Source organism: Ochotona princeps, chromosome 2 (assembly GCF_030435755.1).
Source record: "Ochotona princeps isolate mOchPri1 chromosome 2, mOchPri1.hap1, whole genome shotgun sequence".
In the NCBI taxonomy this organism is placed as follows: domain Eukaryota; kingdom Metazoa; phylum Chordata; class Mammalia; order Lagomorpha; family Ochotonidae; genus Ochotona; species Ochotona princeps.
In genome coordinates, this window is record NC_080833.1 from 112,495,396 (window position 1) to 112,523,141 (window position 27,746).

The 27,746-nt window shown below is 40.7% G+C and overlaps 1 protein-coding gene across 1 annotated transcript in view; it reads right to left on the minus strand.

The window, feature by feature from the left end:
- The window catches only part of SPTA1 (spectrin alpha, erythrocytic 1), a 76,148-nt gene that overhangs the window by 44,151 nt on the left and 4,251 nt on the right, over positions 1-27,746 (minus strand). Inside the window, exons 4-20 of the mRNA XM_058660488.1 lie at positions 25,430-25,570; positions 24,560-24,706; positions 22,576-22,709; positions 21,900-22,044; positions 20,094-20,248; positions 19,015-19,150; positions 18,810-18,911; positions 16,978-17,115; positions 16,290-16,400; positions 15,353-15,430; positions 15,058-15,213; positions 13,169-13,373; positions 11,609-11,790; positions 9,624-9,867; positions 8,350-8,472; positions 2,559-2,776; positions 1,615-1,707 (exon numbers count right to left, since the gene is read on the minus strand). Coding sequence (XP_058516471.1) covers positions 1,615-1,707; positions 2,559-2,776; positions 8,350-8,472; positions 9,624-9,867; positions 11,609-11,790; positions 13,169-13,373; positions 15,058-15,213; positions 15,353-15,430; positions 16,290-16,400; positions 16,978-17,115; positions 18,810-18,911; positions 19,015-19,150; positions 20,094-20,248; positions 21,900-22,044; positions 22,576-22,709; positions 24,560-24,706; positions 25,430-25,570 — 2,508 coding nt within the window. The remainder of the gene's footprint in view (positions 1-1,614; positions 1,708-2,558; positions 2,777-8,349; positions 8,473-9,623; positions 9,868-11,608; positions 11,791-13,168; positions 13,374-15,057; positions 15,214-15,352; positions 15,431-16,289; positions 16,401-16,977; positions 17,116-18,809; positions 18,912-19,014; positions 19,151-20,093; positions 20,249-21,899; positions 22,045-22,575; positions 22,710-24,559; positions 24,707-25,429; positions 25,571-27,746) is intronic.

The window sequence follows — 27,746 nt, forward strand, 5'->3', positions numbered from 1 at the left end:
ACTTCTTTGAAGTCACCCACACGAGCACAGGGTCTTAAGGTTTTGGTCCATCCCCCATTGCTTCCACAGGCCATAACCAGGGAACCGGATGGGAAGTGGAGCAGCTGGGACACAAAGGAGCACCAATATGGGATCCAGTGCTTGCTAGGTAGGGATTTAGCCACTGATCCATTGTGCCAGGCCCAGGCAGCCTCCTTTCTTTGTGATACATCCTATTTGTAAGCACTTATTTAAACCATTGTCCCCTTTTCACCATTCAAGGAAATGGGGTACTTTTTTAAATCAAGGAATAATAAAGAAGGGGAACTAAGAAAAATAATAAAGGAAAAGGAGGAAAAAGCAGAAGTACAAAAGGAAAGGAAAAGAAAGCAACAAAAATATCAATGAAGACACAATAAGATCTACTCTCCTGGCTTTGGATCAGCTCAGCTCTGGCCATTGTGGCCACTTGGGGAGTAAAATCAGAGGGCTGAAGATCTTTCTCTTTGTCTCTCCTTCTCTCTGTAAAAATCTGCCTTTCCAATAAAAAATAAAAAATCTTTTAAAAAATCTTGAAGCTTATTCTCTGTGGATACTATGAGATGTTACAATCACTGCATCACTGCTGTAAGAGTTACAAAATTCAGTATTTTCTTTTTGTCTCCTGGATTGATCTTTTGTAAAGGCAAGCCTCAGCTTCTCCTCTGTCTCCCTTAGTCCAAGATTTCATTTTCTGTCCTTTATCAAATGGAATTGACTGAATTGGCATAGTTGCACAGCTGTCCCTACAAGGTTCTGACAGCAGGATTCAAGAAGTCATCTGTTTTATCGCTTCTCGGCCTTTTGGCTAAGATCAAGTGAAGAAGTCATCTGTTTTGCAACAGATAAAAATACTTTTGGCAAGTATTTTCAGGAGATGCTTGTTTAGTGGAATTCCAGTCCCAAGCAGGGAAATTCCAGGTCTAAGGAATAAAGTACCTGCCACTTATATGTAACCTTCCAGGACAAAGGCCTTTGGCAATCAAAAAAGTCCCCAAAGTGGGAAATCTGATTGTTTTCTTGGAACCGTACCTATGAATACATGAAATCTGTTGTGTCTATATTAAGGAAAAAAGAGAAAACGAAAGAAAGAAAGGAAGAAAGAAAGAAAGAAAGAAAGAGAGAAAGAAAGAAAGAAAGAAAGAAAGAAAGAGAGAAAGAGAGAGACAAACACACAGATAATTCCTCCAAGGTGCACTTCATTGCTGACCAATCACATTAAAGTCGTTAGCACCTCTGATCAAGCATCAACTTTTGCAAGGTCTGAACACACTTCTGAAGCACAATTTCAATATGTGAGAACCTAGAACCTCCACCTTAACTCCCCAGCGAGCCTGGGAATTCAGCAATAGCTGTTTAGTTCCTTGTTTTGCGCTTTGCAATAAGCACATGCTTTGTCCCGTCACCACATGTCAGTGATTGATTTTTCTGTGTGTTGGGCGAGTTGTTCCAGATCTGTGGGTTCTACAGCCGTACCTCCAACTAATTTTTAGAGTATTTTGGCAGCAGGTTTTAGGAAGTAAAAATCAGATGTAAAATTAATTTGTTTTCCAGTGTGGTCGAGAAACACGCCTATTATCACTAAATTCTTCTTACCTGGCATGCCTCCGCCTGATCTCGGAGAGCCTGAATGGTTTTTCCGAATGCCTTGAGATCCACCAGGAAGGCCTCATGTCTCTTTAGAAGAACCTGAATTTGTTGATGAGATCACCAGAATGAATATAAAAGGCACACCAAAAACATCAGTGGGAGGGAGCAACAGTTACAAATCCTTAAAAGAACTCCTTTCCTTCAATTAGAGTCCTTTTTATTCCCGAATATTCAAGACTTCAGAACAAATGGGAGTTAATAGATAAATAAAATTTTCAATACATTTCCTAGCATAAAAATATAGCTGAGGTTGCAAGAACTGAACACATTTCTGAAGCACAATTTCAATATGTGAGAACTTATCAATACATGCCATCACGGAGATAAAATATAGTTGATAATGTGGCTTCTTTGTAGGATAAGCATTAGCATAACATTAAATAATCATTTTTTCCAGCACTTACAGTTTGTGAAATACTTTAGTGGATTTCCAAGGACAAGAATCAAAACCAAGACACACATATAAAGAATAATTATGGTCTTTGAAGTTCTTTTTGGCTCAATATAGCTGCATAATTTTATTTTAATAAAGCCATTAGTATGCTTTTATCTTAAAACCATAGTTGATTTATGAAAGCCTAAGGTTACTTTGAAAAGCTTAGAATTGGATCATGACAGATATAGATCTCCGGTCCCATCTTTTGGATTTAGATAACCTCTAAATAATGTTATGAATCTCTGAACAGCTAGAAAAATATAGTGTATCTTTTGGAAACCCTGTCAGCTCTAAATGTATTCCAGAAGATACAAATCAAAGTTCATCATTCTGGGAACTCTAAATAGTCTAACAGAACTTTTAGTTGCCTCACAACTAAGCAAACTGCTAATTAATGCTTTCAGATCCCTTGGTGAACATTCATTAGGCAATGTTCCTTTTGACCCCCTCTTACCCCTGCTGCTTCTTCATCTGCCCCATAGTTGGTGCTGTCTGCTATAGGCTCCTTCTCACTAATCCATGCATCTGCATCTTGCAGGTTTGCCATGTACTGCTGGAACTGGACATTGGCCTCAAGGTCATTCTGCCGCCTAGCAGCTCGAGCACAGAGAGACTCCATATTCTTGTTCAAATTCTCCACCCTAGAAGCCACATCTTCTGCAGCAAAGTGTTCTATGACAAAGAAAAGGTGAGTGTAACCCTCATCAGCATTCACCGTATTGTGACCGTTTTAGTGAATCTGTGAGAAAGAGGCATGAGGATGGTGATAGATTTAATCAATTTCACATTCTTTTTTTAGCTCCCTAGAAGCTGAAATGTTTTAAGTGAGGAACTGCTCATTGGAAATAGACATGTATATCTAGTAATGAACATGTTGGTGTAGTCTAGGAAATACAGACCTAAAAACAGAACACTTGTGCCTTAATAAGGCTCAGAGTTCCAAAAGCCTGTCTTCTCCAGTCTAAACAGAAAAATCAACAGGTTTTCTCTTTTGCCTCTGAACGGTTTATGAGTATAGGAATTGCTCTTCCTCTCTAGCCAACTAGACAGCAGAAGACACTGTAATATAAAATAGTTCTCAGACAATGTGTAGAGGAAGAAAAAAAATACGATGCAAATCCCCTTGTATAAACTTCTTTCACGGATAATTTCTGAGCTGGTGTGCAAGGGGGGATGAACCTAGTGTTGATATAGAATTGAGGAATCACAGATCGGGACAGAATCTTGGAGAAACAGAGATGTAGTAAAGTCTCATAGGGTATCTAATTACTCATTTATACATAATTGTAAAAACAGCCCAGGAGGTGTGCTAGATTTGAATTCAACTATACTGATAAATGCATTAAGTATAAATGATCTAAATTTAAAATTGAGAAATTACCAGGTTGGGTGAAACAAAAACAAGTCCTGCTTGTGTGTGTCTGTAAGAATCTCCCTTTATAAATAGAGCACAAAAATATATTTGGAAAAAATACATACCATATACTCAAAAGACATCTCGAGTGGTTATATGAAAGTCACTCTGATATTTCAGAGTAAAATCAAGTCACTGGATGTGCTAACCAACTTTTCATGAGCACGACAGAAACACCACATAGGACACTTTAAGAAGGAGGCTATTGCAGACAGATCATACTTTGTAATAGTTTGGCAAAATATGGTGGGAGGTTGAAAATGGGGAGAGAGATGGGCTCCAGGATGGGGCATCCTGCTCAGATCCCGACTCCAGCCACCATGTGCACATGGTGAGCTGTCCCCGGGCCTGCCTGGGTTCGGGTGCTGCTTCCTTTGGGAGTGAGTACACCGAGGGGGGAAGTCTCCGTGACTGGGTAGGTCTGGGGCCCACCCACCGCCCTCATTGGTCAGTGAATGGGATTGGGGAGAGGAGTGACCTTGGGCCTGGGGATTTAAACTTCCAGCAGCCGAGAGGCCGTTGGTGGGCTCGACGATGGGGCGTCCTGCTCGGATCCCGACTCCAGCCACCATGTGCATGTGGTGAGCTGTCCCCAGGTGGCCAGTGTGCCATTTGCCTGCTGGCCACTCGGCTGGGGACCTCTGGGGTATTCATTGTCTGAATCGCTGCTTAGGTAGCTCCGGGTTGATCCCAGTATGCTTCTGGGATCTGAGTCAATCCTAAAGATTCCCATTGGCAGTAATGCTTCCTTTGAAGAACTTGTAATCACTTAACAATGCTGAGCAGTGAACCCCAGTTCATGCAAAAGCTAAGGCTCGGGGCTTGTCCAGCAGGATATTCTTTTACCTGACATAATGATGGATCAGGAGACTGGTCACATTAGGCAGGGCCATAACATTAAGCAGCACTTGAGAGCCATATCCGGGGGTAGATTCTGTGTGGCATGTGTGGGCCACACCCTGTGGAAAGTCTAGCCCCACTGGTAAGCCCAAGAGTTTGGGTGGTTTTGGATTAAACTAGGTGTGACCAAGGAACCTGCCATCAATAACAGGTAAAGGAACCCGCAACAGTCTGGACTTGTCAAGGCAGCAGCACCCGAATGTGCATCCTGAATAGGGTGTGGGTTGGGCCGGGCTGCAACCTTCACCAGCTCATATACGGCCAAATGGAAGGCCAGACTGCGCCGGGCACTGGGCTAAACCCATTGGCATGTATGAGAACTGGGTCTGGGAGTGGATCAGGTGGAGGAACTTGGGAAACTCTCCTGGGGAGTCATAGCTCCCGCTGGTGAACATGTGGTCCAGACCTGGGGGTCAGACAAGCTGGGCAAAGTAGCTCCAACAGTTGCCTAATGTGTAAATTGGTAATGGAACAGGATGTACTGGGTAGGACTGAGCAAACCTTAGCCTACAAGCGAAATTAGAAGCCAGGATGGAGCACAGATCATGCCGAGCTGGGGTCTTACACCTACTGGTCTGTATGAGTCGAAGATGCTAAGCCAAAGTGTCTGGGGCGGAGGCCAGGACAAGTGAGGGACTGGGCCGCGCTGAGTCAGAGCAGCCACTGGCATGCGCGTGATCTGTGGCTGGGAGTGGGCCTGTTTGGGGAGTTAAGGGGACACCCAAACTGGGTTGAGGTTCCCACCAAGGGGCTCGTGTGCTGGAATGGGGGCTGCGTTCTAACTAGGAAACAGTTGTAGTCTCCTGTGGCACTAATGTGGACTGGAAATGGATGCACCAGACCAGATCCCAACACCGTCTGGTGTCCTGGAGAACCAGGTTAGATGTGGGACTGACTAGGCTAGGTCTCAACCCCCTACTTAGCCATGCGTGAGCTGTATGTGGGTATGGACGAGCCATGGCTGGGCTGAAACATCCAACAAGAACCAGAAAGGGTTGAAAACCAGCCAAGAAAAGCCACTGTTCCTGCTAAAACAGGAGGTAAACTGGGTAGGGCTGGCTCATGGACCCCCTGGTATGCGCAAAATCTGGCATTGGGAGGGGTTCTGATGGAGGAGCCTGGGCAACTCCTCTGGCAGGACACAATCCCTGCAGGTAAGCGCAAGAAGCATGATAGGAAACAGCCCAGAATAGGCCATGGAAAGTTTCCCACTGGCATACAGTTGGCATGGGTCAGGGGCAGACCAGGCTGAATCAGTTCTTGTCATCCACTGGCAAATCCAAACACCAGAACAGAGTGTGGGTCTAGCCAGGTTTCGTCATGACAAAAACCAGTGTACAATATGGAATGCCAGGGTGAGGTTGCCTGTACTGGATGTGACTGCAGCACCCAACCAGCACACGTGAGAACCAGGAAGGGAGGGGCAGAGCTGGCAGGGGGATTAAGGGGCTGGTCCACTTGCTAGACAGCTACTCCCACTGGAGAGCGTGAGCTGGGATGAGGACAGACCAAACTAGGCAGGGCTACAACACCTGTGTGCCGCATGTGGGTTAGATCAGGGAAAAGCCAGGCTGGGCTGATTATTCCTACTGGTACAAGCATAAATTAGAGTGGGTGAGGGTTGCTGGGGCTTAGCCACAGCATCAGATGGCAGAAGCTGGCTCTGGGGGCTAATTCTGTCAAGTCAAACCACAGAACCACCCGAAGAATGCATAAACCAGGATTGAGAGAGACCTGGGAGGGAAATAGTGGGTCCCCCCTCTTGGGTTACTACTCCCGTGGGAGGGCATGAAAACTAGGATGGGGCTGGGGTGGCTAGACAGAGAGGCACGCAACAACATCCATGAGGGCTGGATAGTTGAGCTGGTTAGATGGAACTAAGCTTTAATACCCATTGACTGGTATGAGAGCCAAATGGGATGTGGGACAGCCTGGACTAGTCTGCTATACATACTGGCAAACCAGGGTAGGGAGTGCGCCTGGTGGGGGTTATTGTGGGTCGCTCCGACTAGGCTGCAGCTCTCACTGGTTTATGTGAGGGCCAAGTATGTGCTGGGCAGAACCAGGCTGGACTGCAACACCCATTGGTTCCAGTGGAAGTCGGGACTGAACACAGAACCAACCCAGCAACTACAACCACTAGCTGATCATGGAGATGGACTGTGCCAGGCCCTGTGCTTGCTAGAACATATAAGAATCTGGGCTGGGAATACCTCAAAGTTTCTTTGGGGATCTCCCCAATCGAAATGCTGGACTCAGAACCCTAGCCAAGAAAAGACAGAAAAAAGAACAAGTCAATCAACCACCTCAGCTATATGTTGGCAGCAAAATACTGGGCAAATGAAGACTCTGTGATGGACTATGTCAATTAGTGGATTCTTCAACGACCTGACTGAGCTGGGAGTGGCGAAAATGGCAGCGATTCATAACTGGTGAACTATTAAAACCACCTGAGCAAGAATCTCAGAGCATGCCCCACATCTGGGAGTTGGGGTGGGTGGAAAACTGGGTGGGGCTTCTCCCTCAATATCCCCCTTAACCTCAGATACAAGAAGGAAACAATATGGACATAATAGTCTTACCCACTTCCCTATACCCCTGAACCTTTTTGCTGTAATTAACTATGTAAAGATTGTCAACAATATAATAAAAAAAATGAAAGAAAATGGGGAGAGAGGAAGAGATAATGGAAGGACATCCCTGCACCTAAAAAAAAGTATCATGAAAAGTAAGTGTAATAATAATAAATACAAAACAAATAAATAAATGGCGCAGAGGCTTGTTTGGCTCATGGTTCTGAAGATTCAAATCCATGTGGCAAACACAGGTTTTGCCAAGGACTTGCATTGGCTACATTATATCGTGGTGGGAGTATGCATGAAAGTCTGTATCTGTGTGGTCTTTCTCCCCTTCCTTGTTGAAATGTCAGTATTAAAAATATATATATGGAGACACTCTAATAACCTAATATAACCTAAAGAGTTTCCAAAGACTCCTTCCCTAAACACCATTAGCAAATACAGTTTCCACTATCCTAATACCATCAACAAAATGAATTCAGAAATAAGAGATTATAGCTAGGCCACAACACCAGGAATAAAATGAGTGCTTTGCAATACAAAGACTTAAAGTCATCAAAATACCTTATGCAAATGTGTATGCATATGTCAAGAAAGCTTCAAAAGACCGGAAACATAATTGGACAGGCCAAAAGAAAAAAAAAGCAAAACACGCAACTGAGGTCAAAGATTGGAAAGGAAAAAAGGTAAGTTTCTACAGTACTGCAGAAATCCCAAATAAGCACTTGCTGATTTGAGTCACTTAGTTGAGATCTGAACTTGCGAATTTTAACTTACATATTTGAAAACTGGATGACAATGTAAGTTCTTTGATCAGTATAGGGAGAATCCCAAAGTAAAACGTATTACTCATTCCAAACTTGACCTACAATGTTCAATTTTGAGTACTGTATTTCATTATCTGAGGATTCTGAATGTAGAACGCCAGAATAAGGAGAGATTGAAACTCAACAAGGGCAAATGCAAACAAAGGCCATGCTATACCATCACAATAAAAAAAACCCTGTTAACCAAAGTTCTGCCTTCCCAGAACTAGGCGTTCCCACATGAAAAAGGGACCTGATTTGTCCCACAAAGCCTTTGAACTTAGGACACGAATTCTGTAAACTACACAGAAAAAGTTTTACTTAAAAACATTTTCACAATCTTATCTTATGAAAGGTAAAGAGAGCTGCCTCATGACACTGAGAGATTCCTATAACTGAAATGTACACATTTCCCAAAGAATATCAACATCAGATGGCAGATGGATCCGATATTTTAACCTACAATGAAGACTGCAGATGACACAAATTTCCTCCCCATTGTCTGGTAGAGTGATGTTTGGCCATGTCAATGTGAATCATACATACCTTCCTCGACCATTTTGTTTCCTTTTTCTGTTATTGCTTGAATGCGTGGCTGATGGCTGGTAATGTCTGCCAAGATGACCTGGTGCCTATTTAGAAGATTCTTGGTGGAAATCAGGTCCTTGCCTAAATAGAAAAAGGAATTTCAAGGGTTTAGATTATCGTGGTAAATGGAAACAACCTCCCCAACTTTGTAAAACCATTGAATCAGTTTCTTCACTTTGAACCTCTGATCATTGAGTGAGCTTTCTAAAACCATCCTGGCTGAATTCATTCTACTCTACTTAGTACTTCTGCCTCTTTGTCCTCAAAAAATGCAGTTCATTATTCTAAGGAACTACAATGAGGACATCACTTTTGTCTTTGGATGATGGGTAGAAAGATAAACAACTCTCTAACCCCAACGCTCCATTTCACACAGTGAAGTTTCTGGACTTCAGAAAGTTGCTTGCTGAGTCTTCTAAATATGACTTGCGTCATCATGAAAAAAACACACTGCTACAAGTTTAAATGTTTTGTTTGTTTTGGTAAAGATTAGTAATAACTTTTAATGCTGTATTGCCAGAACTAAAATTACTCAAATCTACTACCTACTGTGAATTCCCTCTCTTTCCATTCCTACTGTCCAATTCATCTATTTTGTACCCTAATCATGTCAAAACAGCCTGTCAGAAACTCTATCTTCTTGATAAATATGAGACTTTTTCTCTCTGCTAGGAAGTTTTCCCAGAATAATCATTTCATTTGCATTACTGCCTGTCTCACTCAGCTATTCCCCATACCTATGTAGATAGCCATGCTACATGTATGTGTATTCTATTTTACACATAACTAAAAGCTTTCATTACTGACACTGACTAACCAGTTATTTCCAAAGGATAAGACACCTTTATGTATCATTATTTTGCTCCTTTTACCCACACAATGGTCCATAAAGCTATAAAAGGTGGCTGCCAAATTAAAAAAAAAAATACTTGGTGCCGCAAATATTAGTCATGACTGTTCAAAGACTCCTACAATATCTTACGTTTTAGAACAAGAGCGAAAAGTTGAATACTCTAGCTTTTCCTTAATTCAACAAATCATTTTTGTTTAGTTTTAGAAGATGAATTTGAATGATTTATATTTATGTTTACAGGATACCAGAAAATGTTCATGAATATGAAAAGAACTGAGAGCAACGTTTCTGCTCGCTCACTACCATATCCCAAATCTCTAGAACACTCCGCACATCTCGCTCCTCTCCTTGGAGCTCTGTTGGCTTGCGTTGTTCTAACCTAGGTTGGTGGAGGCTGCTGAGGGTTCAGTCTCTTGGATCCAGGCCTCCTCATCCTCTGTGTCTCTGTAGATCTGTTGCAGACGGAGCAGGTCGACAAGTTTCTTCTTGCGGGTGGCCAGTGGCTCCTTCAGAGCTTCAAAGCGAGACACCAGAGACTCCTGCCTTACCCGTACGTCCCCAGAATCAGGATGGCCTATTTCTTCAAAATAGGCAGCCAGATCTGTCAGGGTGTCCACTTGATCCTAGGAGGAAAATGGAATGGGTGCCAGAAAATCCAATCGTTTAGTAAGAAGGATCTATAAAATCAATTAAATGGAGAGAGAGAGAGACAGAGAGAGTGTGTGCAGGCTAGAGATTACATGAAGGATCACCTCATCCAGTCAAGAGGTCTGTACAAAAAAATATTTTGCAAACCACATTGCAGAAGAAGAAATGCTTATAAAAGCTCCAAGGAAACTAGACAAATCATACTTATATGGGATCCCGGGGCTTTCAAGGCGAGGACTTTAGCCGCTAGGCCACGCCACCAGGCCCGCATATTGAGGTTTCAAAACAAACTTCTGACTATAAGTAACATCTTAAAAACATATGCTCATGTCTCCATAAAGAAACAAAAGTTTGATGATAAATTAAAATCTAACTAACTGTCCCTATCTCTTGGGGTAGTTTGAATACCTTGCTAGTATAATACAGTGATTTAAAAGCAAAGTTCATCATCACCATCTGTGAATCGGCCCTCTTTATAAAAAGCCTCTTAAGTCATGCAGGATGCCTCGAGACAAGAAGTTTGGAGAGCTGGCTGCTGCTCTTGGCTGCCATCAATTGCTACTTGGATTTTTTGGAAATCTTGCTCACCTATTTTGATCTCAGTGCACTCATCTGTCAAATGAGCTCTGTTATCTAGAGGATCCTGAAGATATTTTCTACTTCAATAATATGCTTCAAAAATCTCCTTTGTAAACACTGTCTCTTGGCTTCTTCTTCAATCAGGAGACCAATGCCTTGTGATCAGATGCCCCCGCTTTCCAAGTACGGTTCACACATCTATTTTTTTCAAAGCATGCACACACAGTGTTAATCTTCTTCAAGGTGTTCTTTTTGCTTATTTTTATACATAAAAGTAATCCTTCAACAAAAGGGACCAGCCTTATCATTTCCTCATTTGAAAATATGTTTCAACTCTTTTTCCATATAGATTTCAAAGCCATCTTTGCACAGACTTCTTACTTCCAGCCATTTGTTTTATTTAAAATCAAGTGAGTCATCAGAACATTATACAGTTTTAAACATATGTGCTACATATATAGTTATATATAAATCTTATATATGACATATGTAGGTTTATAGACACATTTTCTGCATTTTATTCTGCTTTCTGTTACCAAACAGCAGATGTCATAATACTGTATTTCAGCATGACAGACTAGGGGGAATCTTCTGGGAAATGGTGGAATAATTTTTAAATGAATGAAAAATCAAGTCAACTGAAAGTGGTTTTCCAAATGTGTTACCAAAATTCATATGTTGCGGAAACTCATTGTATTTCTTCACTTTTAGTGACAGTTTAGTGGGATGTTGTGGGGAATAACCCTGAAACTAGGAAACTGAAAAATTATGTCATCCTTCTGACTCTGTTGGTAGTTTGTTGACCAGGGTAAAGTCTATCCATCTCCCTGGGTTTCAATTTTAGTCACTGGAAACAAAGGTATGTTTTTAAGGTTTAAATTCCTAAATACTAGAACAGAAAAAAAGCAATTTTTTCCCAAGCTCATGTTCTGCAGTGAAAGTCAAAATCAGCTGACAACAGACACTGGACATTCAGGATAATGGCTGGATTGGAGGACATACTGGAAAGAGGAAGCTGAACAACCAAAATTGTAAACTCTACATTTGGTTTCTTGTTTTCTGAGTAGCAACTATTGTCAATATGCTTGGAGAATGTACACCAATAGCCAACTGTGACCCGCAGAGCTAACTACAAACCTGACGAGCAGCCATGGCTGATTCCAGGAGGCCATGTTTCCTGAGTAGATTCTGTGCATCTGTCAGGGCTTTCCCATAATCCTCAGAGGTAGCTTGCACCTCCACCTCCTCCAGCCAACGTGTCAGGTCTTCTGCATTATTTTCAAATTGCAGTTTCTTGTTAGCTTCTTGCAACTGGGTCCCTAGGAGAAGATATTAGATATAAGGTATTAAGAACTGTAATTGCTGTACAAAGTCTGAAATACCTCTCCTCAATAAACAACAAAGTTTTTTTGATATTCCAAGGAGGAAAACATGAAAGCTGTCTAATAGGATCATTTGAGAAATCAGAGGAAACTCAGAATCGTGGTGATATCTGGTTTTGAACATAATAACGTTATCGCAAAACAGGTGAAGAGTAAGTTCTACTCCCTGGCAAAGTTCTACTGTGTCATGGTTTAAGCTTCTTGAGTGTTTGCATATCATTCTTACTATACACTCAGGACTCTTAGAAATGGATTAAAACTGAAGACATGACATTCTCCAGGAGAAGCATAATACGCATGGTCAGTGCAATATGAAATACGGAAAGTTTTCTTAGAAATGCCTTCATGAATTTTGCTGCCTTTCTTCATCACAACTCAGGCCTCTTCTATAAAATGCATTCATTATTTGCACTGTTCAGCTAAAATCTTAATTCTATGACCTTATGCGAATTATTTACATTATTTCTACAAAGCAGCCACTGTGTCTTCTGATGGTGGCAAATACCAGTGTCAACTCACTGAGACATTCTGAGTTGATATTTTGTTCCTGAACCCCAAATCAGAATGACACTCAAAATTCTAGCATGACGGATTTCTTTTGCAACAAGCACAGTCATATCTTTTTCTTGTTTGTTTGTTTTGTGACAATTACAGTCACGTTCTTAGCAAGGCTGGGGGTGGGCAATAATAGAGAAGCTCTTTATGCATGATCATAGACAACTATTGATTAATTTCCAGAAAAAGAGTTCAGGTAAAAGTTAAGTGGAAATTATTTAAGCAAACATGCTAAAAAAAAAAACTTTTAGAGTCTGTAGCTGAACACTTTCACACAGGTAAAAAAAAAAAAAGCTACAAGTGATGAAGCTGTGTAAGAGCACGGTATACGATTATCATATGTGAGATCACCAATATTTTAAAGTCTAATTTAATACCTTGGGTTATAGTGTCTTGCCTGGTTTATAGGACTTAAATTGTATTTAAGACCAATAGATTTAAATACAAAATTATACTGAATTCATGCTTCATGAAGGTTCATGTTTCATGAAGAGAAGAAAGAATAGTGAAGAGTGAGAAAGCAACATGGCTGAAAACACTCCTTCACTTCTGAAGAAAAACTAAAATACATTAGTACTCACCTGTCATGTGATACATTTGTGCTGAATCTTATAAGCTGCTTGACCAAGCAGGAAGCCAAAGGTAACCAATGGGAGGCAACCCACCTCTTAGGGCTCATCGGGAAAATCCACGGTGGCAAAAGATGAAAGTGAAAGGTTTTACAAGAATTCGTCTCTTCACAGAACCTCTTGTGTCTCACCTTTCTGTTCTGTAGCATCCAGCAGCTCCTTCCACAGACTGGCAACTTCACTCAAACGAGCAGCCACACTGTCAGAGGCATAGTGATTGTTCTCAATCATTTCCTGACCAGTTTTTTGTATGTTATTGAGCATGATCTCATTAGCTGCCAGTTCCTCTTCAAAGACTTGCTGCTTTTCAACCCGGCTCTTCAAGTTCTGCACATCCTAAGGAAGTTCAAAACACCAATCATCAATCAAAGGAATCATTGTGTGGAGGTATTTTGAAGGAATGAGTTTATTCCTCACTATAAGTCTGTGAAGTGTACAAAGAAAATGTAAAAGAAAATTGTCCACGTCCAAAGGCTGGGGGACACATCTGACCAATCCCATTTTTATGAACATGATAGGCAAGTTTAATCAATGCAGTGTTTATTTCAACTGAGCCTGCATATGAGTTGAAGATGGCTTTGAGTATGTCACCCTACACACATATTGACAAGCAATCACAGTTATCATGAAAGACTTTGTTTTTTAGTTCCTCTCTTAATACATGAAACTACAAAGTTTGGTTCATTCAGAGACCTATTTCATCTACATACACTGGAACCATAATTCCTCCAGGGAACACCCACTACTTTCACAGAGTAAAACATACAGTAAGATACTCTGTGAAGTTAGAAGAAAAGGACCAAGATGTGTGTTGGGCTCGGTGAGGTGGCCTAGCAGATAAAGTCCTCACCTTGAACGCACTAGGATTCCATATGGGTGCTGGTTCTAACCCTGGCAGCTCTGCTTCCCATCCAGCTCCCTGCCTGTGGCCTGGGAAAGCAGTAGAGGATGGCCCAAAGCCTTGGGACTCTGCAACCACATGGGAGACTCAGAAGAGGATCTGGGCTACTGGCTTTGGCTCAGCTCAGCTCCAGCCATTTTGGCCACCTGGGGAGTGAATCAACAGACAGGAGATCTTCCTCTCTGTCTCTCCTCCTCTCTATACATCTGGCTTTCCAATAAGATAAATAAATCTTAAAAAAAGATGTGTGTTAATGATGAATTGATAGCTACAAAAGCAAACAATCATATGCATGAAATACAGTAAAACTATTCTCTTTATATTGATATATTTTTAAAGTAAACACTTCATAGGTGTTGGTTAGAAATCAAGAGGCTAATTTTAATCTTGACTATAAATGTGAAGTTTTCCATGTATATGTGTGTGCATTACAATTTATGTCATGTAAGATTTGTGAATTTTAAGTATGTTTTATTCAGCTCCATGGAACAAAAATCTAGCTCAGAGACAACTTTGGAATTTCCAGAGACACAGAAATTGAAATAATGGAGAGAATTCAAATCTAGATTCACTTTCTGTGGAACTCATACTTCTAAGATTTGTGTTAAACCACCATCTAAATTACTGAACAAATACTGATGATAGATTTTGCAACTCAGATCTTGGCTTCCTCATTTGTAAAACAAGATTGCTGTCTATAAGCTACAAAACTTTATAAGATTACATTAGAGAAACATCAGATTACTTTTAAAATTTCAACACTTTTTAAAAATTGTAGTATCTTGTTATTAGACACTTCTTTTTCTACTATAAAGGTTTAGAGGAAATGGGGACACTAAAAATCAGAAGAAGGAGCAAGGCCTTCCTTCTTACATTCTGATAAGGATTACTGGAAGTTGTGCCAGTGAAAAGGGATAATGGGCAAACCTAAAGTTAGATTCCTGTGATTCAGTTACATCTAGGAATGTTTTTACCTTTCTCTGTGTCTCTGTTTCTTCATATATACAAGACATCTCATCAGCTGAACACTAAAGTTCACTCAGCTCCCATATGGTAATTCCACGAAATGACTTACCATCCTAACAAGTGTGTCTAGTGATAAGCATTCTAATTGCCTACCTTGTAATCTTCATCGTCTGTCAACTTCTTTTTCTTGTTGATCCAGTTTTTCAAGTCATCTGAATCTTGGAACAGTTGTTGTAGAATCAAAGAATCCTCCAGCATTCTTCTTCGAGTGGCGGCCCTGTCCCGAAGAGCATCCCTCCGGGCTAACAGCTGTGAAAAGCATAAGTAAATTGATGCTAAAGGCAAGTATAGACACAAGAGATTCATCGACAGCCCTTGTCAACAGACCCAAAAGATTATCCCTGACCCCAGCGCTCAGCCAGGCAGAAGCCCTGGCCTTCAGACATACCCCATCACGGATAGCAGCGATGTTCTCTGAATCATAATGATTATCATCAATCAGTTTTGTTGCAGTGTTGTCTAACGTCTGAAAAAAAGAAGTGTTTTTCCCTTAGTGACTGCTGAGAAGTAGCCAGTTACACAGCAGTTTAAAAATGAAGCATAGCAATGTGGAAGGACAAATTAGAGGGCGAAAGACCCATGTTTTACATCCGATTTCTGTAATAATTGTTTTCAAAATATACACATTAGGCGTGTTAGTCACCTTCTGTGTGTCACAATATTTTAAAGTACATGAGAGTGAATGTTTTCAGACGTCACCAAAGATGCATTTTATTTATCTTAAATAATTACAGAGAAATACTGTCAATAATATAGCCATGTTCTGTAGTCAGTCCATTTATTAACTATGTATCTGTTTGTCCTATCATGTTATAAGAAAAATAATGCCTTAGCATCCTAAAAACCTTTCCAAATATGTTTTATAGCATAATAAACGTGCCAATGAAATAAACAGGTGATTTTTCTGGATTTTGTTTCTCCTAAAGAAAAGTTTTTGTTAAGTTTCAGCCTTCATGTTGTGTAAACATTGTTTATGCTTATAAAATTAAATTATCTGACATTTGATTATTGATAATAGTCATTGCCTATATTCCTGTTAACTTTGATGTTTTTCTTTTTCTATAGTTCATCTCATTATTAAGTGAGATTAGGCCATTAGTTAATATAAAATAAGACTATGAATCTCATCAGAAAGCAAAGGCCAAAATTTAAGTTTTAACACATATAAGTAAATGTTACTAACAAGAAACAATAAGTTTACATTTAGTAAAAATAATCCTCATATTATTCCTGACATTAAAAGATATTCTATCTACAGACGTTTATGTGAGGAGATGCTGTTTGCAGACATGAAGCAGAAGGCCACACCAGGCAGATCATCTTACTGTGATTTTCTCTTCCTGGGCAGTAAATGCTTCCTCAAAGTCGTCGTGTTTCTGGAGAAGGGCTTCCACACTGCCTAGAGAGTTTCCCAGGTCCTCATTTTCCAGAAAAGCCTGTGAAACACAGAAAACACATCCCATCTGTGTCTCACTGGGAGCAATGTTTCTCCAGGAATATCTGAAGGATGGTCCCAGGACTGAGGAATTGGGGCTACAGAGCAAGGTAAGAAACAGCGCAATCTACAACAGTGTAGGGAGACTCAGACCCCACGATCTTCAGCCCTCCTCCCAATGTGCTCATGATACCTGGTTGTTCAGTTACTGACTCTGTCCTTACAGAACCCTCCCAGCAGTGCTGACGTGTGCTTGAGCTTTCAAGTCGGCTTCAGATAATTACTTAAGACATTTTCTCAGAAGAGCCCTGCCTAACTCATCACAATTTTGGCTTCTTGACCCCTTACCAATTCAATATTAAATCCTGTGTTCAACACTCTTAAATATTTTTATCTGTATTTGTCGATTAGAATCCTTATATAAAGATATCATCTTTTCTTCTTTTCATGGATCATTCCTGATTTCCTGGAACAGCCATGTTCGCATAGAAAGAGTTGATGCGATGCTGATAGTAGTCGTATCGCAAATAACAGGGGAGAGGAATGGATTCTACAGAGTGGGAGAGCCCTCTTGTTACCTCTTGCCTGCTCATCCAGCTGTCCACTTGCTCACTGTTTCTGTAGAAGAGGTGCAAGTCCAAGCACTGCGCATACTGATGCTGTCGCTGTTCCCACAATTTCCGCAGGGCGGCCCAGTTGTTATCAAGCGTTGCCATCTTTTGAAAGGAAGACACAATGTATCAGGAAGATATTTAATTTAAATAAACTGTTTTTCCTGAACAATAAAAGTAAAGTCATTTTAAAGATACAGAAGCTGAGTAAAGGGAAATGGGCTTTTCACTTTCAGGTTCCAGTTACTGATCACAGCACAAGAAAAATAGATAACTGCCATAAAGAAGATACAAGGCACTTTTTGAGTTTAAAAATAGTAACTTTGGGTAGAAAGATTAAGAAATTAGAATTTGCTGTTCTACCAGACAGCATTATAAAAGATGAGAAAGGAGTATCAAGGTAACAGAAGAACATAAAAACAAGAGAGGGGCCCAGTGCTGTGGCCCAGCAGCTAGAGTCCTCGTCTTGACCATGCCTGTATGATTCCTGTATGGGTTTGTGTCCCTGTGGCCCCACTTCCCTTCCAGCTCCCTGCTTGTGGCCTGGGAAAGCAGTCAAGGACTGCCCAAAGCCTTGGGACCTGCACCTGTGTGGGAGACCCAGAAGAGGCCCTGGGCTTCTGGCTTCTGATTGGCTCAGCTCCAGCTATTGCAGCCACTTGGGGAGTGAAGCAACACACAGATCTTCCTCTCTGCATATCTGATTTTCCAATAAAAATAAATAAATCTTTTTTTCAAAAAAAATCCACATTAAAGGTCTCTGTTAGATTATGCAGCAGACTCAGGAAAGAAATGCAGTGACAGAAAAGTGAACTTTTCACAAAGTTCAAGTTTATATAGCACTTAAAATGTCTGAGAAGTTGCATTTTATTCTGAAAATTATGTAAATTACTGAAAAGGAGAACAGAGAACTTCTTAGACACAGGAAAAAAAGTGCTTCTGGCCCTGTATTTGCTCAAAAAAAATTACAACATCTCTTAAATGTTGTTGTTAACTTCATCAAAAAGCAACACAAATTTCAAGAATGCCAGGATACTGGTTTAAATCTTCAAATACTGTGGACTCAAAAAAAATTGTGCTATATCATCACAGAGTTCCTGAAGAAATTCAGAATGCAGTTCTTCCAGTCTCACCTGTAACACTGTCCTAAAACCTGCACAAGGAACTAAGTGAGACACAGAGACACTAAGTGCTTGGGCTCTGTGAACAGAGCACAGCTTCTGCAGGGCAGGGGCTGAGGTGAGCACCTGTGACCCAGGAGCTTTGGAGGCTGGCAAACTTTATGTCACCAGTCAGTGTACTTATGACTGCTTCCAGCTTTATTGCTTTAAAAGTGAATTTCAGAAATACAGACAGAACAAGTAAGGGACTCAGTTTGATGTGAGGTCACACATAGGCAATAAGAAAAGGTAGAGAGGCCAGCCATGTGCTAGGCACTATTCTAGGCAGTTTCACGAACCAAAAGTCCATAAGGCACACTCTCCCAGGCACAAACAAGCATTGGAATGGAATAAGGCAGAGCATACGTGATGAGGCTATATGGTATGGGAGTTTCCAGAGAGGTGATAACCAGCAGGTTAATAAAGCAGAAGTTTCAAAGGTAAGGAAGCATTCATCATATCCTGAGAGTCCCAAAGGATGCAGTGTAGCTAAAGTAGTTATGAGAGGGAACGGTTTGAAACTTAGGTGTGTATATTATTAAATATTCAGAAGATTTGTATTTACTTCCTATTCAGAGATTATTAAAGTGAGATTCAATGAGGGGAAAAAAATCCAGAAAACCTGGTAATCCAGACTACCTTTTGCTGAACTTCATCTGACGCTTCATGATTGGCATCCAATAGGGCGTTCCCAGTCTCAGCAGCAGTTTGAAATCGGTCATGATAAGAGTCAATTTCATGCTGTGGTCATAAAACACAGTGTCTCAAGGTGCAGGAACTGTTATTCCTGCCATTGAACCAGTCCGCTCCATCGCTCCCCACCAAGATGACCTTTGCGCCATACCTTGTGTTGCTGATGCCTGTCCAGCAGGGCTTCCCCACCTGCCACGTCTGTTGGCAGCTCATCAGCGTTGATCAAGGCTGTCTTCTCTTCTATCCACTCTGAGAGCTCATCATAGTCAGATAAGAATCGCTGATACCTGTGAGAAAGTTGAGGTAAAGCACCAAAAGGGTGGGCCAGATGGGAAAAGCAATTTTAGTAAGGAGTGAGCGTTGGGTTGGGTAAACTTGTACAAAGTATTTACTCTTCAGCTGAACTCTACCTCATCCTTTCCACTGATGTGGGTTTTTTGTTGTTGTTGTTGTTGTTATTTGCAAAATAGCTTTAGCAGTGCTAAAGCTTCATTCCTAAGGTAGGTACACTTGTGTGATGTAGTGCCTGAGTATAAATCTCTCCAACACCACAAGGTCATGCCTACTCTAGTGGTATTTTAAACAGAGTGAAGCACTCCCAGTGCTTCTGATGAATAAATCCATGTTATAGAAATAACTGGAAGCTCCTTAGAGAAAGGGAGCTGGGATTAGAGGTAGGATTCCTAGTGTATGTTAGCTCATTACCAACCTATTAATAAAAACGAGAACTGTTACAATGGTTTTCCAATTCAAGCCAGTTAAATGTTCACCATTTGCTTTTACATCGTTATCAGGTAAATACAATACTCTGAAGATTTAACTACTAATGGTAAGATTTAACAACTGAAAATGTGCTTTAGTATCAGAGCTGTTGCTGCTTTTAAGATAATTCTGGCACTACTTTTATGCTCTTCTACTTGGACATATATTTCAGTTGCTTGGCTACAGCTGTCTTCGTGTGTTCAGTTTTTCAGACTTTATCAAATTCTATAGCTGCACTAACTGAGCATGGCAGAGGCAAGTGGTAAGGTGGAGGCGAGCTGCTGAGCAGGGCCATGGCTCCAACAAGGACTTCACTTGGCAAAGTAAAGCTCCTTTGTCCTATACTGTGAACAGACAGGAGAGCCAAGCTCCACTCTGTTGACTCTCCTTACTCTGATTTCTGGTTTTCATATTATGCTTGGGCCCTTGTAGGTACAGTTAGACTAATCTAAAGGAAAGATTCCCCACCAAAAGGAAGCCTGGAGCTTGGCATATCGGATGGTAGCCAAGGCACGGATGTGCTTCCAGTTGGAGGCCAGTTCCTCTTTCATCCGCTGTATCACAGGGGCATCTGAAGGATGAGAAATCATCAGCTTGTCTGCTTTGGCATACAACTCCTTCACCTTTAGGATGAAAAAGAAGCTTGTCAGAGAATGTAAGGTTTGTGGAAGCTGGATTACAAAGCAATCATATGGAAGGCAACAATTTATAAACATACTGATAAGTTAGTACATGAATACAGTATTTCACTAACAATTTATGACTTATTTTCTCTCTTGGTGTGCTAATTGTTTTCTTACTTTACATTTCTCATTGGATAATGACATGAGGTAGAAATTATTTTTGTCGTCCCGCCCCCCCCGCGCTTTTTTAGCAGAGAAGTAAATTTCCTCAGATCATTCAGCCATGAAGAGTCAAAGCCAAGTTTAACCTATTCTGCTATTCTCCCCTTCTGGGATATTTCCCTAAACAGTATCGTGGGTGTCAGAAAGACACTTTTGCCAACAAGGCCAAGAAAATTGTAGTAGTTCCAGATTTGTTTCAATATAGTTCCCAAGAATCAGGAAAACTGGGGAAAACATGGATATGTGTTGCCTTCATATGTCCGTTCGTGCCTTCGTTGTATTAAATTATAAGATTAAGCGCTTGGAATATAATTAAAATTATTTATCAAATTCTGTTTGTGTTATTAGAAAAATGGCCAACACTCACACACACACACACACACACACACACACACACAATGAAACAAATAAAATTGTGGAAGTTTGCTAAAACTAAAACCAGGAACAGGGCTATAATTCAGCATATCAAGTGCCCTCAGTAGGCATTGGTTTACAATGTAATGAAAGCTGGGAGAGGAAGAGGGATGGAAATGACTTAGGAGCTTGGATTTGTGCCATGCTGCTATATGCCTATACCAACCCTCATGGAAGCAGCAGCTTTCCAGTCATGACAAGGGAGCCTACAGGAGAATTTAGTTTTAAATTAGTCAAAGTTCATTATTAAAGGTGGAGAGGGAATGTCCTCCTTTTCTAGTCAATGAAGAAGAACATAAAGAGAATTCAGTTGCAACAGAAGCCAGTGTCATTAAGTGAAAGAAAACATTCCCTGGTCATGATGCATTTCTCCAAACCGATTAGGAAATCACCTTGGCCGGCATTTTTATTTAATTTTTAAATTATGAAATGTGTTATAAAGACAAGAGAATATAAAACAAAATATACATTTACATAAAAATGATTTGAACATGGGCCCGGCACCATGGCGTAGCAGCTTAAGACCTCGCCTTGAAAGCGCCGGGATCCCATATGGGTGCCGGTTATAATCCCGGCAGCTCCACTTCCCATCCAGCTCCCTGCTTGTGGCCTGGGAAAGCAGTCAAGGATGGCCCAAAGATTTGGGACACTGCACCCACGTGGGAGACCCAGAAGAGGTTCCAGGTTCCCGGCTTCGGATCTGCGCAGCACTGGCCGTTGCAGTCACTTGGGGAGTGAATCATCAAATGGAAGATCTTCCTCTCTGTCTCTCCTCCTCTCTGTATATCTGAGTTTGTAGTAAAAATAAATAAATCTTTAAAAAAGTGATTTGAACAAAAATAAGTAACTAGTAGCCACAAAGTAGGGTGAGGAAGTATATTCAAGCACCACAGAATTAATCTGCATTGAAGATTTTGCAAATTTATTGTGCCCTGTAGAGCTTCAGTGTTAAAAAGGAGAATCACCAAATTCTTTCCAGTTGGAGGGGTCGGCAATTCCCCCAGCAGTGGCTTACCTTGTCCTCCATGACGGCAAGGTTCCTCTCTAGGCCCTTGTGACTATGAAACAGAGACTCGGAGGTGATGAGGTCTTTGCCATAGTCCTCGGAAGTGAGTTGAGGCTCTTTCTCCTTGATCCACTGGATGGCTTCGGTCACATCCCTGCCAGACATGAACAGTGAGAAGGCAGGCATTGCAGGGCCAGCAGCAACAGAGCACATAGGAAGGACTGGTCTCCACCCAGAAAACAATTCCTCTGCCCTCCTACAGTCTAGCAAAAAGCAATTGAAGGAGTTTTTACTTTTTGGTTGTTTCTAATGAAGTGTTAGGGGACTTTGGCATCCTGACAGATGAACCTCTGGCGACACTTTACAAATTGGGTCAATGACTCTTGAATTTTCTTCTCCCCCAATTTATCATCTGTCTGGGTATCACCCTTCCTCACTCCCACTGTCTCTGCTTAGCTTCCTTCACTAGTTGGCCACTAATGCAAATTTTTAGTGTGCTGGCCTGCAATCTTTACAATGTTAGCCACATAATGGACCACAGTTTTCTTAAGTAATCTATTTGTTTTGAGGTTTTAACTACCAATTGCTAACAAACAAATAAATAAATACATAAATGAGCCTGCTACAAACAACCCCACACAAGGCTCCTTCAGGGTGTTGTACTACACAGTGTTCAAAGTCATACCTTTTGAATCGCTGGAGGTCCGCAGCATCAGACAGGATTTCCTTTCTCTGGAGAGCCAGGCCGTGCAGTCGCTCCCATGCAGCGTTTACCTCATCCTGTTTTGACTTAATCAGTGGGAGCTCAGGATGATTCTCCTGGGAAGGAAACCACGGGCCAGAGTCAGGCAATCAGGGAGTGGTATGAATAATCGCTCAAGTATTTTGCACTGTTAGTCTTTTGCCATAGCTGCACAATAGCCATTATAGCAAGATACTGAAATTCACTGTCATCATTAACAAAATATAAAACATCCTGCACTGACAGTACGGGACTAGCCCACTACACAGGGTGCCTGGCTGCAATGTTATTTTCATGTCAACTTTTTGATGCCTGCTACATTTCCCAGTAATCCTCATAACCAAGGAAGAGACAGAATCCCTTTGTGAATTTTTTTCAAAATGTGATGAGTAATGTAGTTCTTAACTTTTTCATAGTCCCAACAGCTGCAAATCAAATGAATGGTGCTTCCCTCATCACAGAAGTATACACCTATGCATATATTCACATAATTGCAAGGAAATCTAAGGCTATTTTTGCAAATTAACTGAAGCAAATAGATCTATGAACAGTATATTAAGGCAATAGCACCAGCCTACTTTGAGTTTTTGAGTGGTTCTTATCTCCAACTCCCTATCCTCCTGTCCACATTTCTTTCTGTTTTGACTTCAATTCCATAATCTGTCCAGACAGCATTTTCTACATTTCTAGGTTAGTTCTTATTAGAGCTGAAAATTGCTCCAAAAGAGCAGAAGACATCCTCAAACTGTTGCCTTCATCCTTTATGTGATTCATTGAGGAAAAGCTGTAGTGTTTTTCTACTCTTCCCTTCCAAAAGTGAAGTCTGCCCTTTCTTGCCTTGAATTCAGAATGACCTTTGATTCACTCACCAGCAGAATGTGGGAGAAATAATTTTCAGTGAACATCAGTACCCGGTGCTTAAGAAGTCTTCTGACTTCTGTTCTTACTCTCTGGGTACATTGACATAGAAACAAGCCTGGGCTGCTGAAGGTTGGACAATCACATGGAGACAACTTTAATCATTCTTGCCAAGGAAGCTGAAATATCCTTGCTATAGAAAAGGGGCATTTTGGCTCCTCCACCCCCAGGTGAGCCACCAAGTAGGTGTAGCCACCAGGAAAAACAAAATGACGTCAGGAAAATGATCCCACTGAGTTCCTCAAAGATCTGAGCCACTGAATTATGAACAGGTGAAATTGCTATTTTGCATTTTGTGTGGTTTGTTAGAAAGTAGTAGACAAGTGAAAAATTTCCATAACAACAGATTGAAGTTACATGGAAGGAGAAAATCTAGAGACCATTAAAAAGATTGCCTAGGGAAAAATTAGTACAAACAGGCTCTCTTCTCTACTCCGGTACCTACTCCTCTTAGAACACTGATTTCATTAACAAAAAGATCGTCCATAAAATGAAACCACAAAGGAAAAATCATAACACAAGCCCAATGTAAAATTCATTTTATCTGCTATTTATACTCATATTCTCAGATTGGCTTCCAAGTTTCTTTGAGTTTTTATTCCTACCATAAGCCTGTGTCTACTCTCCTAAAATAATCATGTATATCTACTGATATCATAGGTGATAGATGAAAGATACATATAATTATTGTTCAACTTTATCTTCTCTGTTACTTTAGTTTTATTTTTTTAATGAAAACTTTCCCTTAAGACAAACAATTACTGTACTATACGGAATAGGAAATACTCAATTGCTCATTGGAATTTAATTCCTACACATACACATACACAAACACCCAACTATCTATTTTTATGGTCTGCACTAACAAGAGGTGGAATCAAAGGGAGCAGAAACTGCCCGGGCCATTTTATTTGAGAGATGCAGCTCCTTCACATTCCACCAAACTGTGCCCAGTGTTACGCTTGAACACCTGAGCCCTTTTCACTGAGTGACTTTTGCTGTGCCTCACCTCTGCACATTCATTGGCATATTGGTTGACTTCATCCACTCTCCCCTTTCGAACTGCCAGATCCACTTGGAATTCTTCAAACTTCTTATGCAGAACTTCTGTGCGCTCCCAGTCCTCACCCAGCTCCACTGAGGTCACTATAGCTTCCTTTAGACACAGAAATGTTAATTGAGTTAACAAAAATATTAAGAAGTTCACACAGGTCCAAAGCCCAAAACCTGTGTACATTTCATGAACATTTGGGAAAACATCTCTTGGGAAGAGCCAAAAACAAATTTGTATTTCCTGAGGTGACACCTTAGCCAAGGGAATCGTGTCCTTTGGAATACTTCTTCAGAAAATCATGGGCACTGCTGGCAAGAATCCATGGAAACATCTTTTTTTTTAATTGTGGAGCAGGAGTAATACATTCATCTTTTTGTCCTATTCCATTCAATATTACTAAATATCTACAAAGAACTTCACTACTTATGTAGATCCTCAGTCCCATGTAAGATTTTAAAAAAAAAACATTTTAGAAACAAAATAAAATATAGGAACTGGGACTCAAGGGATTAGAGAAAGGATTGATAATATGCTCCACCAGGCTACATACATAAGAGAGCAAACCTAGAAGATGCTATCATTGGTGTAAGGAGGATGAACATAGATCAAATTTCAATGCACAGTCTGTGCACATCTTGACTTTTCTACAATTGGAGATATATATATTCTGTCTTTTCCCCTCCATTTTCTTTATCTTGCATAATATCCATTCTGTTTTCTTCCCAAGGACAAAGTCTAGGAACAGAAGCTCTCACTTTTTTTGAGTGGTCTAAAATAAGTTGCTAGAGTTGGGATGTCCCCAAAGCATGTTGTTAAGTCCTAAACCTTGTCTCTGATCCACTCCAAGATGTCAGCACACTCCTGTAAGTAATTCTGGAGCTTCAAGGCCCGCAGCAACAAGAAGTCCTTCTCCTGGGTCAGCTCCCATAGCAGATCCCAAAGATGGCGCAGTTGTTCCAGATGGGCCTTTGCAGAAAAGAGAAAAAAATCATTTAGGCATGAAGGCCATGAGACAGGTGCAGATTCAGACTTGTAAAACGAGGACCTGCAGAGAAGGTCCTCTTGGCATTGATTCATACATTGATTCTCAATAAATAAAGGAGTAAATAGCATAAAAATAGATGTAGCTACTAAATCAAACCAAATATGATTTTCCAATATAAAAAGTTATGAAAAATGCTTTGAAACTATATAGGATGGAATAATTAAAACAATAAGATGTAAAGGAGAAAGGATGCATGAAAGACTTGCTCATTTGAACAGAGAAGTTGATGATTTTTGACAGGTAATAAGTAGAGAGTATTTAAAGTGTAAGAGACAATGACAACAAGTAAGAAACTAGTCAGAAAAAATAAAATTAAAATTTTGTTGAATTGTAAGATATTTTGAAGGCTTTGAATGACAAGTTAGCCCCAAACATTGTGTCATCTATTCTGGGAACCTGAGGTTACTATGTCATGTCTTTTACTTCTTATTCTCCATTGCTTAATTAGCATGGGAACCCTATCTATCCCTGAAACCATTCATGCTACAAAATTATAAATCCTAATATTTATGACAGATAATGAAGATGTTTCAAACATTTGTTAATGGGTTTTAAAGGTATTTGCAAATGAGACAGACAGAAATCTACCCTCTGCTGGTTCATTTCCAAAATGACCTGTTGTAACACCTGGGGCTTTGCTAGGCTGATGCCAGGATCTGAAAACTCAATCCAAGTGGATCACCCACATGTATGGCAGGCCTCAAAGTACTGCAGCCTTCACTTGTTGGCAGTGAGTCATAGCTGAAATAATTTTATATAAACAAATTTCATTAAAAATTATTGATATCTTCTTTGAACCTTCTGAAAAAATAAGCTATGTTTTTACAATAGCTCCTGTTTGTTCTAGCAAATATAAAAGCATTTAATTCTTGCTTCTTGTCCAGGTCTTCATTTCTTAATAAAGATATCTTTGTTATGCAAAACATAAATTTGTATGCTTTTCATTGGTTATTACATGTTGTTTTAAAGATTAATTTTAGGGCCCGGCGGCGTGGCCTAGCGGCTAAAGTCCTCGCCTTGAACGCCCCGGGATCCCATATGGACGCCGGTTCTAATCCCGGCAGCTCCACTTCCCATCCAGCTCCCTGCTTGTGGCCTGGGAAAGCAGCGAGGACAGCCCAATGCATTGGGACCCTGCACCCATGTGGGAGACCTGGAAGAGGTTCCTGGTTCCCGGCTTCGGATCGGCGTGCATTGGCCCGTTGCAGCTCACTTGGGGAGTGAAACATTGGATGGAAGATCTTCCTCTCTGTCTCTCCTCCTTTCTGTATATCCGGCTTTCCAATAATAATAAATATTTTTTAAAAAGATTAATTTTAGATTTATTAATTTATTTGAAACAGTCACAGAGAGGAAGAGACACAGAGAGAAATCTTCCATCCACTGGTTGACTCCCCAAATGGCCCACAAAGGCCAGATCTGGCATAGCAGTTGTGTCTAATCATTGTGACAACACCAGCCAACCTCTCTGACAAACACACAGCATAACAGCATAGCAGTTCAGCCAGGCTGGCCAGCCTCCACAAGACAGCCTTGCACAGCCAGTACCGCCCAAACTCTCTTACTATTTGATAACTTCCCAGACCTCTTTCTCTATACCACCCAAAGCTCCCATTCTGTGGGCTGCACAGACTGCCTCCGTGAACTTCCAAATATGCCCTCTGACTTTCTGTGTATTAAAAGCAATTGAATGTCCTTCTTGCACCTACTTTTTCTCAAGTGCCTTTAGCTCAAATTAATCTTTATGCTAAAATAGCAGTTTGAGGATGACACATTCCTCATCAGAACATTTATGAGAACTCTACTAGCTGGTTTTATTAGGCTCTTTCAAATAGCTGTGCCATTTAATCTTCCTTTGTATCTTGCAGAAGCTTGAATTTAGAGGAAAAATGCAATGATCATTTTTTTTTAATGTCATAGATCATGTCAACAGAAGACCCTGATCTCTAACCTCTAGTGCATCTGTGTTTATACCTACAGTGTCAGGTTACACTGAAATAGCAGAAAGATGGACATGTGACGGTTTATTAAGGAGTACAATTTTGTAATAATAAGGGGGGAATTAGTGAGGATAAGGGATTTGAGGAGGGAGGAAGG